The 26,528-nt window shown below is 45.0% G+C and overlaps 1 protein-coding gene and 1 long non-coding RNA gene across 7 annotated transcripts in view; one reads left to right on the top strand and one right to left on the bottom strand.

Moving 5' to 3' along the window:
• OSBP2 (oxysterol binding protein 2) overlaps nt 1-23,712 on the top strand; it is a 172,858-nt gene extending 149,146 nt beyond the window's left edge. For 2 of the 6 annotated variants that reach the window (XM_036098463.2, XM_078060773.1), the window contains 9 exons: nt 476-527; nt 778-924; nt 2,000-2,245; nt 4,753-4,873; nt 5,160-5,263; nt 5,338-5,433; nt 5,514-5,698; nt 13,789-14,015; nt 14,252-15,864. In XM_036098463.2, the coding sequence (XP_035954356.1) occupies nt 476-527; nt 778-924; nt 2,000-2,245; nt 4,753-4,873; nt 5,160-5,263; nt 5,338-5,433; nt 5,514-5,698; nt 13,789-14,015; nt 14,252-14,397 (1,324 nt within the window). In that variant the 3' untranslated portion in view covers nt 14,398-15,864. Of the gene's footprint in view, nt 1-475; nt 528-777; nt 925-1,999; nt 2,246-4,752; nt 4,874-5,159; nt 5,264-5,337; nt 5,434-5,513; nt 5,699-13,788; nt 14,016-14,251; nt 15,865-19,094; nt 19,202-23,592 lie in introns of those variants that run through there. The other 4 variants (XM_078060771.1, XM_078060772.1, XM_036098465.2 and 1 more) reach the window with 4 other exon arrangements.
• On the bottom strand, nt 11,806-22,620 carry LOC144379926 (uncharacterized). Its single transcript, XR_013443464.1, has 2 exons — nt 18,976-22,620; nt 11,806-12,284 (listed from the first exon to the last, which is right to left on the bottom strand). It is a non-coding gene; the product is annotated as an uncharacterized LOC144379926 (long non-coding RNA).
• Nucleotides 23,713-26,528: the final 2,816 nt, after the last annotated feature.

The following is a 26,528-nucleotide window of genomic DNA, read 5'->3' as shown; positions in this document are numbered from 1 at the left end:
TCACCACAAGTATTCACAGGCACAGGCATGCATCTGACCCACTTCCTGCCCTTCTGGAACCCCAGTCTAGTGCAAGAGTCAGACCAGCAGACAGTGAGGACACAGTGGGGTCTGTCTGTGATGGAGGGGGCCCACGGGGCCCTAGGAGGCTCTGCCAGAGGAAATGGCCACTCCCAGCTTCATCCGGGTCCTGGGTCTGCCAGTCCCAGGAGGGGGCTGTATGCAGGGACCTCAGGTGACTTTGCTCGAGTGGCTGCTCCTACGGGGCATCAATGGGTGGAAGCCCCTCCAAATCACTGTCCTGGGCCCCTGAGCCCAGCTGAATGTCCCAAACTGGAGATGTCCCATTGGAGAAGCAGCTTTGGGGTAGGCTGCCCCTTGCACCCCACTGAGGGGTTTGGATAGAAGGTGGCCAAGTCCCCAGGAGGCCTGAGGATTTGTAAATAACTTACCTCCCCTTTTGTGTTTCTTGCAGAAAAGCGGAGGGTGGGACCACAGGCTCAGTGGACTGGACCTCATCAGATAATGTAAGTGAGAGGGAAGACCCCAAGGGTGGCTGGAAGGCAGGCTGGCACTTTGGGCTCCAGACTCCTGGGGTGGGCTCAGTGCCCTGGCTGCCTTCATCCTGGTCTGACCCATCAGCCAGACTGCCCCCGTGCCAGCGCCATGCCAGTGGCCAGCTCGGTGCTCGGACTGCGCTGGGTAGAGGTGAGGGCCAGGGCTGGGGGGCTGAAGGGGCACCCTGGCCTCCGCTCACAGGCACGTTCTCTCGGGCAGGTGCTAGATGGTGCCTCGCTTGTGCCCAAGGGCCCCCCCAAAGTCAAGAGGCGTGTCCGCATCCCTGACAAACCCAACTACAGCCTTAATCTCTGGAGCATCATGAAGAACTGCATCGGCCGGGAGCTCTCCAAGATCCCCATGCCGGTAGGGGGCTGGGGCGGGGCAGCTGCAGTGGGTCCGGGGGGCGGGGGGGTTTTTTGTGATGGATGAGAAGGAATGGCCTCTGTGAAGTACAAGCAACCTGGGTGTCATTTTCTTAAGGACACCTGAGGAGCATGTAACAAATTATCCAGTCGTGTTCAACGACATTGCCAAAATCCCCTGAGAGCAGAGGTCTCAGGCTCTGAGGGAAGGAGTGAAGGAGGGGCTCTGCATTGATCAGAGATGTGGGGACCCCCCAGAGCGCCTCTGCACCTGACAGGGCTTCACGGTGTGCCAGCTGTCCTGACCTCATAGATGGGGAGTGGCAGGACTGGGCCCTCCTCTGGGCCGGGAGCGGTCTCTGGCGCCCACGCTGGCCAGGTCACACAGCGGGCTGAGGGCGGGGTTGGCATCTGCGTGCCACCAGGCTCTGATGGCATCTCCAGGGAGGAAGAGTTTGGGGTTCGGGCCCGACTTGGCTTCACTGTGTGCCCCGGGACAAACCCCTTCACATCTCCGGCCTCTGCGCCCACACCTGCGAAGTGGGGAGAGTAATGGCGCCCACGTAACAGTGTCGGGAGGATGAAAGGGGAGAACGCAGGGCAGTCCCTGCCTGATGGCTGGCCCAGGGTCGCAGCCCAGCATGGTGAGTGACCCTGCCCTGTCCAAGGCCAGGATGGGGGGCCACCTCCAGGAGCTTTCACCAGAAAACTAGCATAATAGCTCAGAATAGGAGGAAAACCTACTCAGCCAGCCACCCATCCATCCACTCACTCACTGATTCTGACTCGGTGCTGAACAAGTCAGAAACTCTGGCCTTTGTGGCATTTACATCCTAGGAGGGGAGAGTGACAGTAACCATAGTGAGAGGGTCCGAGAGACAGCAGGTCCAAGAGCGGTGAGGGCCGGAGGCGAGCGCATGGAGCCGCGGGTTCAGACAGGGCTTTAGACGGGGTCATCAGAGGATCCTGTGAAGGTGCCGTCTGAGCGGCAGTGTCCACGAACCCCTGAGGAGAACAAGGGTGCCGCGACGCCAGGCCCGCGCTGGGAGCAGCGCCTGACGGCCGCCTGTCCACAGGTCAACTTTAACGAGCCCCTGTCCATGCTCCAGCGGCTGACGGAGGACCTGGAGTACCACCACCTGCTGGACAAGGCGGTGCACTGCACCAGCTCGGCGGAGCAGATGTGCCTGGTGGCCGCCTTCTCTGTGTCCTCCTACTCCACCACTGTGCACCGCATCGCCAAGCCCTTCAACCCCATGCTGGGGGAGACCTTTGAGCTGGACCGCCTCGATGACATGGGCCTGCGCTCCCTCTGCGAGCAGGTGAGGCCCACGCACGCTCTGGCCAAGCCACTCCTGCTAGGCCTGGGGGTCCTAGCGAGACGAATGGGACGCGGCCTCTGTCCCTGACGTGCCCGTGCCCACGGGGCCAAGACGAGGTCCAGTCAGCAGCTGGGCCTCCTGCAGCAGGGGCAGGCCTCCCGGAGACAGCTGGGTGAGGACAGAGTCAGGGCTGGTGTGTGGGGAAGGGGAGGGCCCCCCTCCCCCCCGTCAGGAACCATGCAGCCCTCGAGGGACATGTATGCGGTGCTATCGGGGAGTCCGGGTGGACCAGAGCGGGGGAGGTGGCAGGCAGAGGGGAGCCCGCGCCGTGTGGGGACCCTGGTCAGTGATGGTACAGGCCTGGAGTGTGAGGAGCTTCTCGGATCCAGAGGTCCTGCCCTGGGGGGCGGCGAGGTCAGCTCGCCCCCATCCCTTCTCTATGCCTTCCCCACAGAGATGCATATTCTCCTCAGGGAGCAAAACCAAACCCAGGCCCTGGGGTCTGGGAGCCTCCACAGTAGCATCTCAGCCTGAGCTTTGGCACCCTTGTCTGAAGAGGGGTGATCTGTTGGTACCTCCCTGGGTGCTGGGAGGACCCAGTTAAGTGCTGCGTGAAGGCACCCAACATAGAGCTTCCCGGGTGGGCTGCTGGACGTGAGCCGTGGGCCAGGCTCTGTTCTGGGCCTGGGGTGGAGCTCAGAAAGCAGACGTTTCACAGTCTGGTGGCTAGTTGAAAAGCCGTGCTCTGGCTGCAGTGTAGCCCTATAGGAAGCCGGTTAGGGTGGCCACACCAGGGGGATGTGGGAGGGCAGAGCACAAGCTGCTTAGAAAGTAGAGCCTGCGGATTTGCTAATGCTTTGGATGTGGGGAGAGAGGGCAAAGGAGGGAGGGAGGGAAGCAAGGGAAAGTAGCAAGGATGACCCCGGCGTTCTTGGCCTGAACTACTGAGTGAATTCACTTCTTCATTCAACAGAGTTGACCAAGTACCCCCAAAAGCACCAGGTGCTATACAGGCAGCTGGGAAGTGAGCAGATGGGGTGCCTGTTCTCCTGAGGGGGGCAGTGAGGGGCAGGTGCTGTGTATGACAGATGGTTCTGGCTCCTTTAGAAAGCTGGCTGAAGCCCAGAGTGAGGGAGAAAGGAGCGCACAGGTCAGACAGGGAGTGGGCAGGCAGCCTGAGGCCTCTGGTTTCACTGTGTGTGGCAGGTGGAGGAGTCAGGACACCGGCCTTGTTTTATGCCCCCACCCCCCCAACCCCTGCAGCAGAGAGTAAAGCCTACAGACGCTCTGCGCCACCCACTGTGGCCTGGTGAGGGGGAGAGGGGTGGCTCCTAGATGCATTTTGAAGAAAGAACAGCCTGGATTTGCTAAGGATTAGAGCAGGCACACAAGAAAGAGGGCCAGGGATGACTCCAAAGCATTTGGTGTGAGCAGCTGTTAGACTAGGTCATCGGCCTGAGCAGGAAGCCATGACGCAGAGCGCCAGGGCCAGCCCCTTGGGGTCCCATCCCTGAGTTTGCCAGTGTGCTGGGCTCTAGGGCACGTGGGGCGCTGGCCTTGGGCGACAAAGAATGGTTGGCGGGTTTGACCTGGGACTCAGACCCAAAAGGCAGTGAGGTACCACTCATGGTGACAGGAGGCAATGAGAGATGCATGCAGGCGCGGCAGGAACTCTGGTCAGTCCAAAGAGCCGCCGGAGTGGAAGCATCCAGTGGGCACCTGGAGCGCACGGCACCAGTCCCAGCGCAAGGCTGGGGCCGGAGCCTGACTGAGGCTGTGACTCAGCGAAGAGGTGCCCTAGGGAGTGAGGAAGCTGGGGAGAGGCTGGGCCCCAGGACCCTGCGACCAAAGGAGCCACAGAAATGAGGAAGAACAAACAAGGGGAAGTTGACAGGGGCGTACTAGCAGGTGAGACAGCCATCAGGGGCGCCCAGTGCCGTGAGAGGAGGCAGGAGGTGCTAGGGGGCCCCCGCGGGGCTGTGCAGAGCTTGCTGCGCCACCCTCCGCGGACTCCTGCTCTGGAGCCAGGCTGCCCAGGAGGGAGGCAGGGCCCAACTCTGCCGCTCAGTTCAAATGGCTTCCCCGACCTGGGCCCCCTGTGCAACATGGCCCTTTGCGGATGAGTGGGGCGGCCAGCTGGAGAGTGGGCACAGAAGCCCTCGCTAGAGCGTCACACCTCGCTTCCTAGCCCTCAGCACAGCTTGTCACAGGGGCCTCCTTAAGGCCAGGCTCTGTCGTCACCCCATTTCAGAGCCCAAGTCCGGCAGAGAGATGCCTCGGCCCCCTTCTCCCAACCACAGCAAGCCCAGGACAGCCGCCCAGGCCAGTCCCACTGCCGCACCCTTGCTTTTCCACTCAGAGCACCGTCCTTCCCGGGGGCCTGCTCCCAGGGCCATGGAGCTGGTCGTGCTGAGCACAGGGCAGGCTGTCCCCCCCTCTTAGCTGGATGGGGAGCAGGCCTGGGCCCACGTCCAGCAGACACTCATGTCCTGTGGGTCTGGTCTCAGGTGAGCCACCACCCACCATCAGCTGCACACTACGTGTTCTCCAAGCATGGCTGGAGCCTCTGGCAGGAGATCACCATCTCCAGCAAGTTCCGGGGAAAATACCTCTCCATCATGCCTCTAGGTGAGCTGGAGCCCTGTGCTCTCCCAGGACAGAAAGACATTTGGGATAAGGGGGAGGGTTTTACCAACCCAGAAGCCAGCTTGGGGCCTCCAGGAGTGACATTAGTCTCTCTGCAAATCTGTTCCCCACCTCCCCAGGCTTCCTGGATGCCTCCCTGGCCTATGTCCTGTCCCCAGTCGACATGAATACTGCTTCCAGTTGTCAGGACCCTGGGACTGTGAGCAGGCAGGCTGGCTGGGGTCTAGCATGGCAAGCCGTGACCTCTGACCCTATATCTGGCCTTCAGGTGCCATCCACTTAGAATTCCAGGCCAGTGGGAATCACTACGTGTGGAGGAAGAGCACCTCGACTGTACATAACATCATTGTGGGCAAGCTCTGGATCGACCAGGTCAGGCGGTGCCCTCAGGGAGGGGGGGCGTGTGGCCTCGAAGTGGGCCACTGACCACTACCCTCCATCACCAGACAGGGGACATCGAGATTGTGAACCATAAGACCCAGGACCGGTGCCAGCTGAAGTTCTTGCCCTATAGCTACTTCTCCAAAGAGGTAGCCCGGAAGGTAAGCAAGGCCACCTCTTGGAGTGTTGGGGGGGCCTGGGGTGGGGCGTGTGCCTATGCCGATCCTGCCCATGTCCACAGGTGACAGGAGTGGTGAGTGACAGCCATGGCAAAGCCCACTACGTGCTGTCAGGCTCGTGGGATGAACAGATGGAGTGCGCCAAGATTGTGCAAAGCAGCCCCAGCAGCCCCGGATCGGATGGGAAGCAGAAGACAGTGTACCAGACGCTTCCAGCCAAGCTGTTGTGGAAGAAGTACCCGCTGCCGTGAGTGGGGCTGCAGGGCGGGTAAAGAGCAGGCAGGGAGCGGGAAACAGAGGCAAGGGGCAGAGGACAGGCCAGGGAGCCTGCCCGGCCAGGCAAGAAGCGAGCAGCAGGCACTGGGGTCGGGACGGTTCTGTCCACACGCAGACAGAGACGGTGTTCTGCAGCTGACATCCCAGTGTGGGAGCCAGACACTCGGCCGTAAATAAGCGTGACCTTATCCGGTGGTAGCAAGTTCTATGCAGACTTTAAACAGGCTGATAAGGACAGAGTCCCCACAGTCCAAGGAATGAAAACCAAATGTGAAAATCAGTGCAAGAAACAGAAAACTATAAAAAGTGGCACAGCAGGTTCCAAAGAGAGCAAAACAAATTCTACAAAGGAAAAATTAAGTAACTGAACTTGAGAACTCCAATTGGGAAGGTTTAATACAATCCATCAACAGAAGAAAAGAAACACTTCAAATAGAGAGACAAAACCTGGCAAAGACAAAAAGCTAACAGAGAGAAAGTTTACCACCTAGTGACCCAGAGGGAGTCCCTGGAGCAGCATCACCAGCAGCCCTGGGAGCCCATAAGAGTGAGAATCTCAGGAAGATCCCGAGGGCAGCCATGCGCACATCAGGTTTGAGAGCAGGGTCTAGGATACTTCTAGTCAGAGTCTAGAAAGAAAGAGACCATATCTGAAGAGCAAACAGAAAAGAATCTTCCACACCAAATCTATACAGTGGAACTGTTGAAACTAAATCAAAGAGTTGTGAAAAAGACCTGTATGACTTTCTGTGGAATAGCAGACTGACAGCGGTCTCTTCCTCAGCAATGATGGAAGCTTGAAGACGGTCAAATGAGATCTTCCATGTGCAGAAAGACTCACTGCCAGCCGATGATTATACACCCAGCAAGAACATGTTTACAGAGTGTTGTTGAAATATTTTATTTTCAGACTAATAAAAACTCATTTTGCCACCAGCAGACCCACATTAAAGGATATACCTCCTGCAGAAGGAAAGTGATCCCAGATGGAAGATCTGAGATGTGTGAATGAATGAAGAACAAAAACTATGTGAACCTAAGTGAACAGTAAATAAGAATAGAAATGTCTTGCAGGTTTTAGAGTCTAAACAAAATACAACTGTGTGATCATGTAAGTCAGAAGAGGGATAAATTTTTAGGAAGGAAACTTCTCAAAGGCCTTTGTGCAACTCAAGAAGGTCAAGATGTGCAGTAACTTTTGGCTGTGTGAAGTCTGCATAATTCCTAGAACAACCACTAAAATAATGTTTAACTGGAATCCTGGAAGGAAAAGAAAGAAATAAAAATGGAAAGGAAAGAGAAATAGTTAAATAATGGAGATAAATTTCCCAGAATAAAAACAGAGATGGGAGACCTTGGGTTGAAGGGCCTGTGGAGTTCAGAGACAAGAGATAAAGAAAAGCTTTCACCAAGACCACACTATAGTGAAAATTAAAAATGCCAAAGAGAAAATTCTAGTAGCTTCAAGAGAGGAGTACAAGCAGATTACAATGAAGGATAAAGAATCAGATTGACAGGGGTGCCTGGGTGGCCCAGTCGTTAAGCGTCTGCCTTTGGCTCAGGTCATGATCCCAGAGTCCTGGGATCGAGCCCCGCATCAGGCTCCCTGCTCAGCGGGAAGCCTGCTTCTCCCTCTCCCTCTCCCCCTGCTTGTGTTCCTTCTCACGCTATGTCTCTGTCAAATAAATAAAATCTTTAAAAAGAAAAAAAAGAATCAGATTGGCAATCAGAAAGATTGACATCTTTCAATAGCCCATGTTTGGAGTAATATTTTCAAGGTAATGAAGAAAGCAAAATTAGAAGATTAAGATTTTTATCCAGACAAGCTATCATTTAATAATGAGCACATAACAACAACAACAACAAATGTCGTCAGGCAAACAGCCTCAGAAGGTTTGCCACACAAAACCCACAATGAAAATGGCATTAGACATAGTAGTTTGTTTGTTTATTTATTTATTTTAGAGAGCAAGCAGGGGTGGGGCAGGGGAGGGAGAGAGACAATCTTAACCAGGATCCACACACCCAGTGCTTAGCTGACATGGGGCTCAAGCTTAAGACTCTGAGATCATGTGAGATCATGACCAGAGCTGAAATCAAGAGTTGGATGCTTAACCAACTGAGCCACCCAGGCGCCCCTAGACATAGTACTTTAAAAGGGGGAGAAAAAAAAATCCAGAAGTTGCTGCAAAAGACATATGAAGTAAAAGAGAAATATTCCCATAATAATGCAGAATTTAAGATGTAGATAATGTTAACATGTCAGGATCTGAGGGGAGTTGAAACGGACACCAAGGGATGTGAAGGATTGCTAAGTTCTTATTAGAAGGAAGAGACAAATATAAGATGTTAAAACAGTAAGAAAAGACTAAAAAGAAAAAGGACAAATAAAAACAGTAAATCAACCCAATAGGAATAGGCCCAAGCATAACAAATAAAAGTAGCTGAAACTCACCAGTCAAAAAGCAAAATACTGATTTAAAATCCAGATATATGCACCTTCTAAGAGATGTCAAAAACAAAGACATGCAGAGGTTGAAAGGAAAAGACATATCATGGGAATACTAACTGAAAAAGCTACAACAGCTATATTAATATCAGATAAAACAGACTTCAATAAGACAAAAGCATTACTAGGGATGGAAGAATTGCTACATGATAAAAGTCTGAGTTCTTCAAGAAGATATGAGTTTCACTATGCATGTAATGAAACAGCCTCAAAAATATACAAGGCATATATTGATAGTAAAGGGAGAAATTGATAAATCCATCACCATGGTGGGAGATTGAGAGACTTCAATATACCTCTCTCACTTGTTGATCAGTCAGAGCAGGGGTGGGATCAACAAGGATCTGAAGAGATCAAAACAACACAGGATGTCCACATACTTGCAGTTGCAACAATAATAGAATGTACCTTTTACCCAGTAGACATGGAATGTATGCAAAGATCTATTGTGTACTGAACCCTAAAGAAAGACTCAACAAATTTAGAGGGTAGCATACAGACCACATCTATGATAAGACAACTAAGTCAGAAGTTATGAACAAGATGACAAAAAGTCCTCATGCGTTTGGAAAAAATTGTTAAGTTGCTAAATAACTCATGGGTAAAATAATAAATTAGAAGGGAAATTTTAAAATACATAAAATTGGGGCAACTGGGTGGCTCAGTCAGTTAAGTGTCTGCCTTGTGCTCAGGTCATGATCCCAGGTCCTGGGATCAAGCCTCACATCTGGCTCCCTGCTCAGCAGGGAGCCTGCTTCTCCCTGTCCCTCTGCCCCACCTCTTGTTCTGTCTCTTAAATAAATAAAATCTTAATATAAAATAAAATAAAATACCTAAAATTGAGAATGGGTGTAACAAAGGCAGTGCTTTAAAGGAAATGGACTGCCTTAAATAGGCACATAAACAAGCTCATTCATTTTGAAACTATTTCTTTTCTGAGTTTCTAATCTAAGAAATTAGAGAAAGGTCAACATATAAACCAGAAGAAAGAAAAAAACTGACTTTAAAAATAAGAGCAGAGATTAGTAAAATAGAAAAAATAAAACAGAGAAGTTTAAAAAGCCAAAAGTTGATTCTTCAAGAAAAAAAAAACTGACAGAAAACTATTGGCAAGACTTATCAAGAGAGAATATAGAAATAAATATTATTAATGAAGAGTTTAATATGACATACAAAGTACTAAGAATTAAAATTCAGATGAGGACAAATTCTTAGAAAAATATAACAAGAACTGAGTCTAAAAGAAATGAAAAGCATGACTAGTCCTATAATCAAAGAAACTGAAGAGGTAGTTCAAAAATTCTCACAGGGAAAACACAAAGCCCAGTTAATTTTGTAGGTGAATTCTACCAAATTTTCAAGAAATATATTATCCCAATAGTATATAAAATCTTCCAGACCAAAGGAAAAGAAGAAATGCTCTCTTTTCCTATACGTGAGGCCAGGATAACCCTGATACCAAACCAACCTAAAAGAGTCATAGGAAAATTAAAGTTCTACCCTATTTCACTCATGAATATATAAGCAAAATTCCAAAATAAGACATCAGAAAATCCAACAGTGTATAAAAAAGAAAGCATTCATCAATCCTGTTGCGTTTATCATGGGCATGCAAAGATGATTTTATATTAGAAAATCCAGGGGCGCCTAGGTGGCTCAGTCGTTAAGCGTCTGCCTTCAGTTCAGGTCATGATCCCAGGGTCCTGGGATCGAGCCCTGCATCGGGCTCCCTGCTCAGCAGGAAGCCTGCTTCTCCCTCTCCCACTCACCCTGCTTGTGTTCCCTCTCTCGCTGTCTCTCTCTCTCTGTCAAATAAATAAATAAAATCTTAAAAAAAAAAAAATCCACAAATTAATTCATCACATTAATAAATCTCAGTAGATTCAGAAAAAGCATTTTAGGTGTCTTAGTATAAGGTTATATGCAAAAGTCAGTTGCATTTCTACACACTAAAAGAAAACAACTAGGAAATACAATTTAAGGGCGCCTGGGTGGCTCAGTTGGTTAAGCAACTGCCTTCGGCTCAGGTCATGATCCTGGAGTCCCTGGATCGAGTCCCGCATAGGGCTCCCTGCTCGGCAGGGAGTCTGCTTCTCCCTCTGACCCTCCTCCCTCTCATGCTCTCTGTCTCTCATTCTCTCTCTCAAATAAATAAATAAAATCTTTAAAAAATAAAAAAATAAAAAAAATAAAAAAAAAAAAAGGAAATACAATTTAAGAGAAGACAATTATCATACCAGAGGAGGATCTTGTAATAAACCTTATATTCAATAAGATAATCTTGTAATAATATAATAACATAATATATAATATGTAATATATAATATAATAACATAATCTTGTAATAATCTTATATTCAAGACCTCTATAGAGAAAATTATAAAACTTTACTGAGATATTAAAGAAGAGCTAAATCAATGGAGAAAGACACAATGTTCATAAATAGAAAGATTTAGTATTACAAAGATGTTATGATCTAAAGAGGAGATCAAACAAAATCCCAGTAGTGATTTTCATTGCTTGATATAATGATTTTTAAATTTTTATTTAAGAATAAAGGGCCAGAATATTTCTGAAGAACAGAGAAATAAGGACTAGCCCTACTAGATATTAGGACTTATTTTGAAGCTGCAATAGAACAGTGAGCCTGGAAACAGACCCATGGATGTATATATCTTTGGTATATAACAAAGGTGACATGAGATCATGTGGAAAGATGGCACTGTTCACTAAAAGATTTGGGAAAATGGTTATCCATATGGAAAAAGATTACCTGAATCTCTCCCTTACATTAGAACAGAAACTGACTCCAGGTAAAGGTCTTAGAAAAGGTATTAAGCTTGATTTGCTGTTAAACAATAAGTTAACTCTAAGGAGAAAATACTGATGAGTATCTTTTAGACCTTAAGGAAATAGATCTTAAGACACAGAACAGCACTGATGCATGTAACTATATTAAAATATTTTTTTCATTAAAAGAAGTTTTGCTCGTTAAGAGACAACTTAAAGAAAGTGAAAAGACAATATATAAATTTGCAGAAGATAATCACAATACTTAATGCCTGACAACAGATCAGTATTGAGAATACATAAAAAGTATTTGGCCACAATTAAAAATAATAACTAAAAAAAATCAAGAACACCTCCTCCACAAATAAAGCAAAAACAATTCGGCAGAAAAAGTGTAAGAGTCACAAGCAAGAATTTCACACGAGAACAAATACATATGACCAGTCATCATATGAATATGATCAACATCATTGGTAATCAGGCAAATGAAAATCAAAACTGCAATGAGACCATTTTGCCTTCATTTAATTAAAAAAAAAATGAAAAAGTCTGACAGTATCAAGTGTTGAAGAAGATGTAGATCCACAATATTTTTTACCCATCACTGGTGGGAATGCGAATTGGTGCCTGGTCACCATGTTGAAAAGCAGGTTGGCCTTACCTCCTAAAGAAGAATATCAGATTCTATAGCCCAGCAGTTCCACTTCTAGTTACATACTCGAGAAATTCCTGCAAATGTACAATGGGAACCATGCATAAGATTACTCCAAAGCAAAAACTTGTAAACAACCCAGATTTATTGAATGAATAACTGTGTTATTATTCACAGGAGGGAATATTACACATTAGTTGAAACTAATGAACCACAGAAACATGCAACAATATAAATTTTAGCAGTATAATATTAAGAAAAAAAAGCAAGTCCCAGAAGGTTACATACATCATTCTTCTTACACAGTTAAAAACAAATATGTAAATATATGTATATGAAAACACATAAATACATGCACATTTAAGACTATGTAAAGATGCAATAAAATTAGATTAGAAGGTAAGCAAGGGACTGATGAACCCAGGAGTCGTGACAGCTACCTAAGAAGGGGATGGATTGGTGAGTTTTCCATATGGTTAGATGTAGGTTTTGTCAGGATTCTACCTTTTGTTTAGAGGTTCTTCTGGTGGTCAAGCAGGCCATGCAAGGACCAATAAAAAGAGGGTGTCGTGTAGCAAGGATCATGACTAATCCAAAGCTGTGCACCTGAGGTCCAAAAAAGGAGAACACAAAGAAAAAAACAAGATAGATTTAAATCCAACATATCAGTAATTACATTAATTACTCCCATTACAGGTATAAGATTTCAGATAAGTTTTAAAAATCCAACTATATGTGTTTTACAAGAGCTACATCTAAGTAAGAAAAAAAGATTGGAATAACAGGATGGAAAAAGGTATGTCTACAGAAATAACAAACAAAAGCTGCTGTAGCTATATTAATGTTGCAAAACAGACTTTAAAACAAAAGGTAAGACGGGAGGTAAGGGGGACATAATGATAAAGGTTCAATTCACTAAGATGGGTTTTAAATTTGAACCTATCATGTATCTAAAAAACACAGCCTCAAAATATTTACCACAAAAGCTGGTAGAAATACAAGGAGAAATGGATTAATTTACAACCAATATAGGAAATTTTAACAAAGCTCTTAGTAATGGCTAGAAACAGGAAAAAAAAAGTTTGAACCATAGAATCTACCAGACAATTATAGAACACTGTACTGAACAATTGCAGTAAACACTTTCTCTTCAGGTATACATGGAACATCTGCAAAAACTGACCATATACTGGGTCTTTCAGCAAATTTCAAAGAACTGAGATTATACCAGTATACTGTCTGTTTACAAAGCAATTATGCTAGAAATAAAGATAACTAGAAAGAATCCCCAAATGTTTATAAATTCAAGAAATATACTTCCAACTAATCCACAGATCAAAGAAGATAGAGTGGACATCAGAAAATATAACTGCATAAAGGGGCGCCTGGATGGCTCAGTCCCTTAAGCATCTGACTCTTGATTTCAGTTTGCCTCATGATCTCACTTGAGATCAAGCCCCCCATCCGCCTCCGTGCTCAGTGTGGAGTCTGCCCGTCCATCCGCCACCCCTTGCTGGCACTCTCTCTCTTAAATAAATAAAGTGCATGATAATTAAAGTAATACATATAAAAGCTGTGAGATTCAGCTAATGCAGTACTTGGAGGGCAATGCCTAACCTAAAACGCACATATTAGAAAAGAAAAGCTGCAAAATCATGAGCTCAGCAACCATCTCATGAAGTTGGAAAAAGAACAGCAAAATAAACCGCAACAAAGTGGGAGAATATAAAAGTAAACTCAGTAAGGTAGAAAAACCTAAAAGAGGATCAACAAAGTTTCATCTTCAACCAGTGAAGAGAGTGCACGAACCTCCACCATGACTGTTCAGAATGGGGGGGGGAGGCACATTTAACTCACATCACAGATGTGAAAAGAGGACATCACCATGTCCTAGTCGTTAAAGCAGTAGTAATAAGATTGAAAAACGGGTGGAAATCGGCAAATTCCCAGAAAAGTAGAATGTAGCAAAACAGATGCAGGTCGGTGGAGCGAGTGTGCAAGGTGCAGGCTGTGAAAGAGGAAGGAGCCAGCCGCTGGCTGGGCGAGTTCCAGGGGTGGACACGTGGCCCGGGGGCCCTGCGGGACCGCTCACGCCGCCCTGCCGCCACAGGGAGAACGCCGAGAACATGTACTACTTCTCCGAGCTGGCCCTGACCCTCAACGAGCACGAGGAGGGCGTGGCGCCCACGGACAGCCGCCTGCGGCCGGACCAGCGGCTGATGGAGAAGGGGCACTGGGACGAGGCCAACACGGAGAAGCAGCGGCTGGAGGAGAAGCAGCGGGTGTCGCGGCGCCGGCGGCTGGAGGCCTGCTCGCGGGGCTGTGGCACGGAGGAAGGTGAGGCTGGGCGGGGAGAGAGGGGACCCTGGGGGTGGGGAGCGGGTTCCCGGAAGGAAGGGATGCCCCAGGGGTGGGGAGAGGGGGAGGAAGGGGCACCCCAGGGACAGGGAGGGTGCGGGGGCAGGCAGGGTGGAAGGAAGCTGTGTCCTGGGGGCAGGGAATGGGGGAACCAGGGAAGGGGGCGGGCTGGGAAGAGGCCACTGTCCACCCGCCCGCCCACTGTGCCTGCCCAGCAGAGAAGGAGGCCGATGTGTACATGCCGCTGTGGTTCGAGAAGAGGCTGGACCCACTGACGGGGGAGACGGCCTGCATGTACAAGGGCGGCTACTGGGAGGCCAAGGAGAGGCAGGACTGGCACATGTGCCCCAACATCTTCTGAGCGCCACCCCTACTGCAAATACAGGCGCCTGCACAGCCTGGTCCACCTCTTCTTTAATGCACTCAATTTAGTACTCAACGGCCCTCCTCCCCACACCTCCCCCCCCACCTTTTTTTTTTTTTAACACTTTTTTGGGGCTCCCACCTTGGAAGGAGTAAGTGCTGACCTGCATTCTCTTCAGCTCCCAGGTGCCCTGGGTCACCCAAGCCCCTTCATTATGGACTTGGGTCCCACTGGGACCCCAGCTCCCAGTTAACACAACTCAGGCAGGCTGGCCCGGGCCCTGGGCTGCCCCAGTCACCAGCCCCACCCAGGGAGGCACTGGCCCCTCCTGAGGAGCCACATTTGACTTTTTTAGAAAAAACCATCTCCATTTCTTTCCAGCCAAGACGTTTAGTAAATATTTTTAGCACAGCACTTAGCAGACAACTTTCTAAGTGTGCTTTCTTGCCACAAACATGTCCTGGCAAGAGCCCCTTCTTTTTAAGACATCAGGAAGCCAGACCCCTTTGAGCAGGGAGCATTTTGTCGCTCAACATAGCAGGGCCACATCGGTGTCGGAGCTGCCCAGTCAGCGGGAGCACAGGACTCCACAGAGAAGGGAACTGGAGGGGCCAGCTGGCCCAGGAGAGCACAAGTCGGTTGTCTCTGGAGCTACAGCCGCACCCACTGTGGGGGAGGGGGCGCCGAGCGGCCCCCATGGAGATTTGAGGGTATCAGCCCCTTGCCTTGCCTTGGCCATGTTGAGGCTGCTCCCCAGCCCTAGAGAGGCCAGGAAGGGCTGGGGGGCAGGGCCTGCAGGTGCTCCCCACCCCAGAACCAGGCCCCAGATCAGCAATAAGAACAAACACTTGGCTCAGCCTGGGCTGGTGCCCACAGGCACCAGAGACCCAGTGTCCCGCCTCGGCCTCAGGCACCTTCAGGGTGCCCATCTCCACACCCCCTGAACTCTTTTATTTGCCTGATTTATATATATATATGATATATAAATATATAAAAATAGCTATTTTGCTTAAATTTCTATGGTATGTGGAAGTTAAAAAATGATGAAGACAGGGCACTCCTGTCTGAGTTTAGCCCTCCTGTCAGTTGTGCCCTGCCCTCTCCTCGGACCCCCTTCCAAAGGCTTCTGCCAATGGTGGGGGTACTGGGCCATCGTGGCCACTGTCCCCGCCCCTCAGAACCCCCACTCCAACCCCTCCCACTTAAGTTTGGTCCTGAAAATTCATCACAGGGTTTTTTTCTGTATACTCCAGGACTGATTTTGTTTTTATAAAAAAACAAAAGTGAAAACACCAACGTATGAAATGCCTTAGGGTGCCCACTCAAGAGGCAGGGTGGGCTGGGTGGGGTGGGTGGCCCCACCAGGCCTGCAGCAGAGCTGTGCAATGTACCTCTTCTCAACACTGTTTGTGAGGGAGCACCTTCTGACCGGTAATAAAAACCTTGGATTTGGAGTTTTCCAAGGCCCTGTCCCTGAGTGTGTCTGTGACTGGGTGGATCAGGGCTGATGCAGGACAGGTGACAGCCTATAGGGCAGCATGGGGCGGAGCCTGGGACGTTCTTCTGCTCTGCCCTGAGGAAAGCAATGAAAAGCTGGTCTAAATGGGGAGGGGAGAGAACGGGGTTGGAAGACTCGTTGTGACAGGGTCTGGGCCAGGAAGGCTGCAGAGGGCAGAGAAAGAAGCTAGGGGAAGGCTCACAGCTTTGCCTGGGGCTGTCTGGGGCCAAGCCAAGGCACCCACCCGGCTCTTCTCTTTGAGGGAAGCCCACCTTGGTGAGTTCCAGGGTTACTCGATAACCACGATAACTTGGACTGCTTCTGTTGTCCCAGGTTGCTAAGCAACTCTGATCACTAGCTCCCAGGACGGGCCTAGAGCGGCTTGGTCTGGCCCACTGTGGGGGGCCTCCCACTGCCAGTGCTTCCACGTGAGAAGACGGGGTGGGGCAGGGCACCACAGGAGTAGCAGAGCGAGGCTCCAATCACCTGCCCTGAAGCCCCAGCGCTGTGGGATCCAAGGCTGGCCCTGCACAACTCTTGCCTTACCAGGGCCTTGCTTTCCCACCTGTGGGGAGGCAGGCACTGGTTAGTCCTGCAGCTCTCACTGGCTAGAAGGTGCAGGGCAGTGAGGCAACCCCAGCATAAACCTGAACCCAGGGGGTGGGGGCAGTGGAAGGGGGCCTGCCAAGGGAGAAGATGGGCTACATGGGCAAAGCCCAGAGGTGACAAAAGCCAGTCCACTGAGACAAAGTGAGGGAAGAGCCTGGAGTGGAGCCAGGCAGAGCTCTGAACAGGGAGTGACATCAGGTTGACGTTCTAGAACCCACTCTAACCAGATCACAGAAGATCAGCCTACTCTCAGCAGTCTATCCACCAGCCATCACTGAGTAGAAAAGGTCATAGAAAAAAAGATTCTGCAACATAGGCCATATGGGGCCTCAAAGTACATCTGACAAAAAGATGCAAAAGACCTTTACAGATACAACTTTAAAATTTTACTGAATGATAGAGAAGACCTGAGTTAAAAGGAGAACACCATCTTCACAGATGGCCAGCTCAGTTATGTGGGTTCTTCCCAAATCTACAAATCCAACATGATCCAAATCAAAATCCTGTGAATATTTTTTAAACACTTGACAAATAGATTGTGAAATCTACATGGGAGAATTGAGCAATTCTTAAGCAAAAAATAATAGAGAATAGAGCAATTCTTAAGAAGATGGGGAACATGGAGTTGACCTACATATACCCAAACATGTTAGAAAGCTACCAACAAATTGCTTCCTTTTTCTCCACTGCACTCTGGCATGATGTGTCATACCATATATTTTATTCATTTGTTGACTATCTCCCCCACCCCACAATGGACTGTGAGCTTCATGAGAATAGGAATCATGTCTGTCTTACACACTATAGCATCCCCAGTGCTTGGCACATAGGAGATGCTCAGTAAATAGGTGTTGAATTAATTCCAGGCCAGAAGGCCCAGACAGAGCAAAGGCTCAGGGGGATACTCCCCAGAGCCACTGAGAGTGTAGCTGCAGCAGCAAATTGTGAGGGGGCAACTGGGAAGAGCTGAACCTAGGGACCTAGGAAACTCCTGCTCCCACAAACTCTACAATCCAAGTCTTTGCACCTGACAGACTGTGGGGGAGGAAGCCTGAAGTTCCCTTATCCCCAGGGCTGGGGCTCAAAATAAAGTGGGGGTAAAGGACACCAGATAGAAAAATGTCAAAGTGTAGCACAGAGACACCATCAATGCAGTTTCTTATTCTTCTTATGAAGCTGGCCAACATAACTTCAACAACAAAACCTGGTAAAGACAGCACAGAAAATATAAGAACTGTGTATTTCAAGCTCACTTTAAGAACAGAACCTGGGTGGCTCAGTTGGTTAAGCTTTTGACTTCAGCCCAGGTCATGATCTCGGTGTTCTAGGATCAAGCCCCACAATGGACTCCCCAATGGGGAGTCTGCTTGTCCCTCTCCCTTTGCCCCTCCCCTGCTCATGCTCTCTCTCTCTCTCAAATAAATAAATAAATAAATAAATAAATAAATAAAGTCTTTTTAAAAAATAGAATTTTCAGGGCGCCTGGGAGGCTCAGTCAGTTAAATGCCTGCCTTCGGTTCAGGTCATGATCCCAGGGTCCTGGGATTGAGCCCTGCATCAGGCTCCCTGCTCAGTGGGGAGCCAGCTTCTCCCTCTCCCTCTACTTCTCCCCCTGCTTGTGTGTGCATGCTCTCTGTCAAATAAATAAAATCTTTAAAAAAAGAGAGAATTTTCAGGGTGCCTGGGTGGCTCAGTCGTTAAGCATCTGCCTTTGGCTCAGATCATGATCCCAGGGTCCTGGGATCGAGCCCCACATCAGGCTCCCTGCTCCACAGGAAGCCTGTTTCTCCCTCTCCCACTCCCCCTGCTTGTGTTCCCTCTCCCACTCCCCCTGCTTGTGTTCCCTCTCTCGCTGTATCTCTCTGTGTCAAATAAATAAAATCTTTAAAAAAAAGAAAATTTTCAAAAATCCAAATAGCAAATAGAATCCAGCCACATACCAAAGACTAATACCTCAAGTTGGTAAACCCATGCCCAAGTTAGGTTTACCACAGAAATGCAAGAATGGGTCGGTGTTGGGAAGCTTTTCATTATAAATCATTCATTATATCAACCACCCTTGTATAATACCAGGCATGCTAGATAAAATTTTAAAACATCTTAAAAGCATCCATGAGTCGGAAAGAATATAAGGAATACTTGGGCCAGATATTAAGTGAGTGTAGAAATATGGAAAGGTAAGAAGAGTCCGAAGTCTTGCTTTTCCCTCATAGCCACTTACTGTACCAGTGAGCTTAAGTTTTCACCGCCTCAAATGATACTTCCAAGGTAGGGTATTTAACATCAGATGTGCACCATAAAGCTGGACTCCCAAAGGTCTATACCTTTGATATAATGAATCCAAAATCAAATACAGGAAAATTGTTTGTCTTAAAGATTGGTCCTAAGCAGAGCAGAAAAGAATCCCCTAAGAATTAGTAATTGAGAGCAGACCCTCTCCTGGTTTGGTTTAATAGCCAAATACATACTATCAGATAGTCCAATAAAACCTTTGGCAGAGAATATAACATGGTCTCAAATTGGCAATGTCCCCAGTCACATGAGAGAAGCAAAGAAATCCTCTCTGAGGCTCTCCCCTTCATTCCAGGTCTTATGGAATCCCAGATGTGACACTGCAAGGAAAATGAATAGCTTACAGTGTGATATCTCTAAACACACAAGGAAACACAATACACAAGTTGGCCCATGAGCATAGGCCAACAGAAATAACAGCAGAATCAGACATAAAACTCCATATAGTGAAATTATCAAACACAGAATATAAAATAAGCACGTGTAATATATTTCTAGAAATAGAAGGTTTCTAAAATTTTCATTCCTGAAAATGAGTGAACACTATTTTAAAAAAACTAAAGAATTTCCAGAAATTAGAAAAAAATCACTAAAAATAATAATATTAAAACATACTACTGAAGAGAATAGTGACATAGAAGTAAGATCTGAAGAAAGTATCCAGAATACAACACAAAGATGTGAAAAATACGAAAGAAGAGACATGGAGAATAAAGTGAGAAGGTCCCATATGTGTCTAATCGAAATGGAGAACTTTTTTTTTTTTTTTTTTTTTTAAGATTTATTTGTCAGAGAGACAGAGCATGCACAAGCAGGGGGAGTGGCAGGCAGAGGGAAAAGCCGGCTCCTTGCTGAGCAAGGAGCCTGACGGCGGGACTCGATCCCAGAATCATAACCTGAGCCGAAGGCAGACGCTTAACCGACTGAGCCACCAAGGCATTGCGGAGCAGAACTCTTTAAAGAGTTAATGATTTTAAAATTTCCAAGAAGTCATGAGAAAGACCAACATACAGAGTAAACCTCAACAAATCCTAGTTAGGAAAATAAAAAGACATCCACAGCAAAATACAATAGAGTGAAATTGCAAGACTCTTAAAACAAAATCTTAAAAGCAGCCAGATTAGGGGTAGGTGGTGGGAATTACCTTCAAAGAGCATTGATCAGACTAAGAGTTGACCTCCTAAGAAAGAAGAGAAAAGTGATTAGAGGAGAAAATGTTAGTATTCCCAGGGAAAATATCTTTCAGGATCCAAAGGAAAATAAAGGTATGAATAAAAACTTACTAAAACAGTATTAAGAAACTTGTGGAGTTAGACTTTGGTGGGTTAAGTATTTGGTAAAACACACAGAGTAATCACTAAAGAAAGAATAACGGATTTCCAAAACAAGGGAAAACATTGTATGTGTGTGTGGGGGGGGAATTTTCAGTCAATCTAAAAGAAGGCAAGAAGGAGGAAAAAGGAATGCAGATAAGGTGGAATAAAAATTACAAAATAAGACAGAAATAAGTCTGTAATGCATCAATAATACACAAAATTTAAGTAAGTTAAATCTTTGGGTAAGAATAAAAAGTATCTAGAATAAAACAAAATCTTGCTATATGTTGTTTACAAGAATACACTGAAAACATAAATATACAGACAAGATAGACTTTAAGGCAAATATGTATTTCTATATGTCAACTCCTATAAATCAAAAAGTCACTTTGTAATGATAAAAGATAAAATTCACAAAGCTCTAAAACTCCTATGCACCTAATAACATCTCAAAATAAAGTAAAATGGACACAATCACAAGGAGAAATAGATAAATCCACAATCACAATGGAAGATTTTAACATACCTCTCCCTGTAGTGAGAGCTCAGAGAGGCAAAAAATATCAGCAAGGTTTCCAACAACACAATCAACAAACTTGATGTAATGTACACATAACTGCAGGATATATATTTTTGAAATGTACATGGAACATTTTTGAATATTAACCATGTATTTGGGCCAGTCATAACGCCTCAGCAAATTTCAAAAAACTAATACACAGACCACATTCTCAGACTAAAATGAAGACAGTTTGGGGCGCCTGGATGGCTCAGTCATTAAACGTCTGCCTTCGGCTTAGGTCATGATCCCGGGGTCCTGCGATAGAGCCCCACATCGGGCTCCCTGCTCGGCGGGAAGCCTGCTTCTCTCTCTCCCACTCCCCCTGCTTGTGTTCCCTCTCTTGCTGTGTCTCTATCAATAAAATAAAATAAAATAAAATGAAGACAGTTCAAAATCAGTAACAAAAAGGCAATTAGAAAAAAAATCCACTCTTGAACATTAAGAAACTCTTTTAAATAACTAATGGATCAGAGAAGAAAACAACAGAATTATACAGTTAAAAATTAAAATGCTAAATATCAAAACTTATAGGACAAAGGTAAAGCAGTACTTACAGAAAAACTTATAGCATTAAAAGCTCATGTTGTAAAAGAAGAAAGACTAAAAAATAATGAGCTAACCATCCAGTTAGAGTAAGAAAATGAACACTAAGACAAACTCAAAGAAAGGAAATCAAGATCAGAAATTAATCAAAGAGAAAACAAACACAATAGAGAGGATGATAAAAGCTAAGGTTGATTCTTTGAAAAACTAAAATTGACAACACTGATAAGGAAGACAGAGAAAGGGAAGGAAGGAGAGAGAAAATGGATGAACCTAAAAAACACTATTTGAAATAAAAAGAAGACATAAATATAAATGCTACAGATATTGTCAAATAAGGATATTATGAACAACTTTGTAACAATAACTTTAAAAACAGATAAAGTTCTAGAAAAATATAACTTAAAACTGACTCAAAAATTAGAAAATCCTAAGTAGTAGTATAACCATCTTTAAAAATCAGTTTAAAAACTCCCAGCAAGGGTGCCTGGGTGGCTCAGTCAGTTAAGTGTCTGCCTTTGGCTCAGGTCATGATCCCAACATCCTGGGATCAAGTCCCACATCAGGCTCGAGTCTGCTTCTCCTTCTGCCCCTCGCCCTGCTTGTGCTCATGCTCTCTCTCTCTTAAATAAATAATTAAAAATTTTTTTAAATAAAAACTCCCCTGACACATATACATACAAAACTCCAGACATAGCTGACCAAGGAATAATCAGCCTTACAGAAACTATCCCAAGAGTAGAAGAAATAATCCCCAACTCATTTCTTGAGGCTAGTATAATCTGGTCACCAAAACCTAACAAGGACAGTAGAAGAGAGGAAAATTACACACTAGTGATGGTATAACTCAAAACAAATATTAACAAGTCTAGAAATATAGAAAACTTATAATCATTATTCCAGAAATGCAAGGGTAGTTTACCCTAGGAAAAACTAATGAGTGTAATTAACCACATTAACAAAATAAAGAACACTACAAGGAAAAGTGGACAGCCACATGCAGAAGAATGAAACTGGACCATTTCCTTACACCATACACGAAAATAGACTCAAAATGGATGAAAGACCTAAATGTGAGACAGGAATCCATCAAAACCCTCGAGGAAAACACAGGCAGCAACCTCTTTGACTTCGGCTGCAGCAACTTCTTCCTAGACATCGCCAAAGGCAAGGGAAGCAAGGGAAAAATGAACTACTGGGACTTCATCAAGATAAAAAGCTTTTGCACAGCAAAGGAAACAGTCAACAAAACCAAAGACAACCAACAGAATGGGAGAAGATATTTGCAAATGACATACCAGATAAAGGGCTAGTATCCAAAATCTATAAAGAACTTACCAAATTCAACACCCAAGGAACAAATAATCCAGTCAAGAAATGGGCAGAAGACATGAACAGACATTTCTGCAAAGAAGACATCCAAATGGCCAACAGACATATGAAAAAGTGCTCAACATCACTCAGCATCAGGGAAATACAAATCAAAACCACAATGAGATACCACCTCACACCAGTCAGAATGGCTAAAATTAACAAGTCAGGAAATGACAGATGTTGGTGAGGATGCAGAGAAAGGGGAACCCTCCTACACTGTTGGTGGGAATGCAAGCTGGTGCAGCCATTCTGGAAAACAGTATGGAGGTTCCTCAAAAAGTTGAAAATAGAGCTACCCTATGAACCAGCAATTGCACTACTGGGTATTTACCCCAAAGATACAAATGTAGTAATCGGAAGGGGCACCTGCACCCCAATGTTTATAGCAGCAATGTGCACAATAGCCAAACTATGGAAAGAGCCCAGATGTCCACAGACAGATGAATGGATAAAGAATATGTGGTATATATATACAATGGAATATTATGCAGCCATCAAAAATTGAAATCTTGCCATTTGCAACGACGTGGTTGGAACTAGAGGGTATTATGCTACGTGAAATAAGTCAATCAGAGAAAGACAATTATCAGATTATCTCACTGATATGTGGAATTTGAGAAACAAGGCAGAGGATCATAGGGGAAGAGAGGAAAAAATGAAACAAGAAGAACCAGAGAGGGAGACAAACCATAAGAGACTCTTAATCTCAGGAAACAAATTGAGGGTTGCTGGAGTTGTGGGGGGGTGGGAGGGATGGGGTGGCTGGGTGATGGACATTGGGGAGGGTATGTGTTGTGATGAGTGCTGTGTATTGTGTAAGACTGATGAATCACAGACCTCTACCCCTGAAACAAATAATACATTATATGTTAATAATAATAATAAAATAAATTTTAAAAAATAACACTATATGGTCATCTCGATGGATGCAGAAAACACTTCAGATAGAATTCAACATGCACCCATGATATTTAAAAGGAAAAAATGCTTTAAAATAGGAATGGAATCTTCCTTAATCTGTTGAATGGTGAAGAAGAAGAGAAGAAGAAGAAGGAGAAGGAGAAGGAGAAGAAGAAGAAGAAGAAGAAGGAAGAAGGAGGAGGAGGAGGAGGAGGAAGGAAGGAAGGAAGGAGAAGAAGAAGAAGAAGAAGAAGAAGAAGAAGAAGAAGAAGAAGAAGAAGAAGAAGAAGAAGGAAGGAAGAAAGAAAAAAGAAAGGAAGGAAGGAAGGGGAGGAGAAGAAGAAAGCTTAGTGAGATAAGAAACAAAAAAATAGGGGTGCCTGGGTGGCGCAGTCATTAGTGTCTGCCTTCGGCTCAGGTCATGATCCCAGGGTCCTGGGATCGGGCCCCGCATCGGGCTCCCTGCTCAGCGGGAAGCCTGCTTCTCCCTCTCCCCCTCCCCCTGCTTGTGTTCCCTCTCTCGCTGTGTCTCTCTCTGTCAAATAAATAAATAAAATCTTAAAAAAAAAAAAAAGAAACAAAAAAACCCCTGCTTTTCCCTTTATACTCAACATTGTACTGGCAGCCCTAGCCAATGCAACAAGGCAAGAAAAATACATGAAGCATGAGAATTGGCAAAATTATCATTCCTCACAGATATGTAATAGCAAACTCAAAAGAATCAAAAGATAAATTAGAATAACATGAAAATCAATTACATTTTTATATATTAGCAACAAACTGTCAGAAAATGAAGTTTTAAAAGTATCATTTACAATAGCATCAAAAACCATCAGGTACCTAGGCTACATCTAATCAAGAAAATAGAAGACCTCTGGGGTGCCTGGGTAGCTCAGTCAGCTAAGCATCTGCCTTTGGCTCAGGTCATGATCCCATTGTCCTGGGATCAAGCCCTGCATCAGGCTCCCTGCTCAGCTGGGGAGCCTGCTTCTCCCTCTCCCTCTGCCTGCCACTCCCCCTGCTTGTGCTCTCTCTCTGTCAAATAAATAAATAAAATCTTTTAAAAAAAGAAAATATAAGACCTCTAAAAGGAAAATTATAATACTTTCTTGAGAGACACTAAAGAAAGATCTAAATTAATGGACAGTTTTACTATCTTCATGGTTAGGAAGACTTATAAATATCAGTTTTTCTCAAACTGATGACATAGAATCAATTCCAATGAAACCCCTTCAGATTTTCTCTTGGAGCTTGATTAAATGATTCTAAACTTTATATGGAAATGCAAAGGACCAAAAATAGTCAAGACACTCTTGAAGCATAAAAAGTGGTTAAATTGGCTCTACTAGATATAAAAACTTACTGTAAAATGATAATAATTTAATCAGTGTGGTACTGGCATACAGAGACAACAGCCAAATGTAACTGAATAAAAATTCAGAAAAAGATTTACACATATAGGAACACTTGATATAACAGAGAGGTAGCATTGCAAATTAATGGAGAAAAGTAAGACTTTTCATTAAAGGATGTGGGGACAATCAGAAAGAAGTAAGGAATTGAAGCTCTACCTCATACCATACACAAAAGTCAATTCCAGGTGGATTAAAGATTTATATGTGAAAGACAAAACTACAAAAGCTCTATAAGATAATATAAAATAGTATCTTCATGACTTCATGATAGGGAAGAATTTCTTGAAACAAGCTACAAGAAATGCAAACAATAAAAAATATTGGTAAATTAGTCTACACTAAAATTAAGAACTTCTACTCATCAAGACTCTATAAAAAGGTTTTTTAAAAAGATGCCAAAAAGTAGAAGAAATCTGCAACACAGATAACTTAACAAAGAACTTGTATCCAGAATATACAAAAATACAAATCAATAAAAAGAAGACAAAAGAACAGAAAAAATGGTCAAAAGTCTTGAACAAACACCTTATCAAAGAAGAAATCCAAATGGTCAATAGACAAGAAAAGGTGCTCAACCACATGAGAAATCAGGAAAATGCAAATTAAACCACAATGACAAAAATAAATAAACAAACAAACCGCAATGACCTACTGCTATACACCCATCAGACTGGCAAAAAAATCCAAGTCTAAAAATATCAAGTGTAGGTGAAGAAGTAGAGAAATGAAGAATTTAGTGCCAGTGAGCATGTAAACATATACAAGTGCTTCTGAAAATAATCTGACATTACCTAGTAAGGTTGAAAGGGGTATGACCTATATGATTCAACAAGTCTACTCCAAAGATGATGCATGCATAAACAAGAATGTCCACAGCTGTATTGTAATAGCAAAAAAACTAGAAACAACCCAAATGCCAGTCACAGAGATATGGATAAAAAATTATATGTTCCATTATAGGTGTGATTCATTTTTCATTACTGTATGATATTCAACAATGATAGAATAGTATATGATAGTGAAGATTAATAAATTACAGCTACATCTAACAACATGGATGGATTTCTGGAACACAATATTGAAAAGAAAATAGCACGTTGCAAAACAGTAAATGTTATGTCTAAAGTTCAAAAACAGGCAAAACAAAACAATTATTTAGGAAGGTAAAAGGTTTTAAAAGAGCAAGAACAAATATGCACATCAAATTCAGGATGGTGGTTACTGTTGGGCAAGGAGGAAACGGGAGAGGACCCAGGAAAGGCACACAGATTTATAAGGTAAGAAAAATGCTTTTTTAAAAAACAAGATGATAGATGTACATTGCATATTCTTACCATATAAATATTTTATAAATACAGTATTCTTTTGTAGCGACACAATGTCTAATAAAAATAATTGTTAAAACAGCAACTTAAAGGAAAAAATACCCATATGATTTGACAGTCAGGGTTGTGTCCCTGCTAATTGTGTGCTCCCCAACCCACATTTCAGTCTATGTAACTAGTGCCCCCTGGTGCTCCACTCAGGTAACACTGGCAGTTTAAACAAGATGGAAACTCTTTCCACACTTTAAAGCTCACCAAAACCACAGCCAATATTCTGCTCAACTCTAACATGTG

Source organism: Halichoerus grypus, chromosome 13 (genome assembly GCF_964656455.1).
Source record: "Halichoerus grypus chromosome 13, mHalGry1.hap1.1, whole genome shotgun sequence".
NCBI classification, from domain to species: Eukaryota; Metazoa; Chordata; class Mammalia; order Carnivora; family Phocidae; genus Halichoerus; species Halichoerus grypus.
The sequence above is the reverse complement of the archived record's forward strand: the minus strand, read 5'-3'. Positions and strand labels throughout refer to the sequence as shown.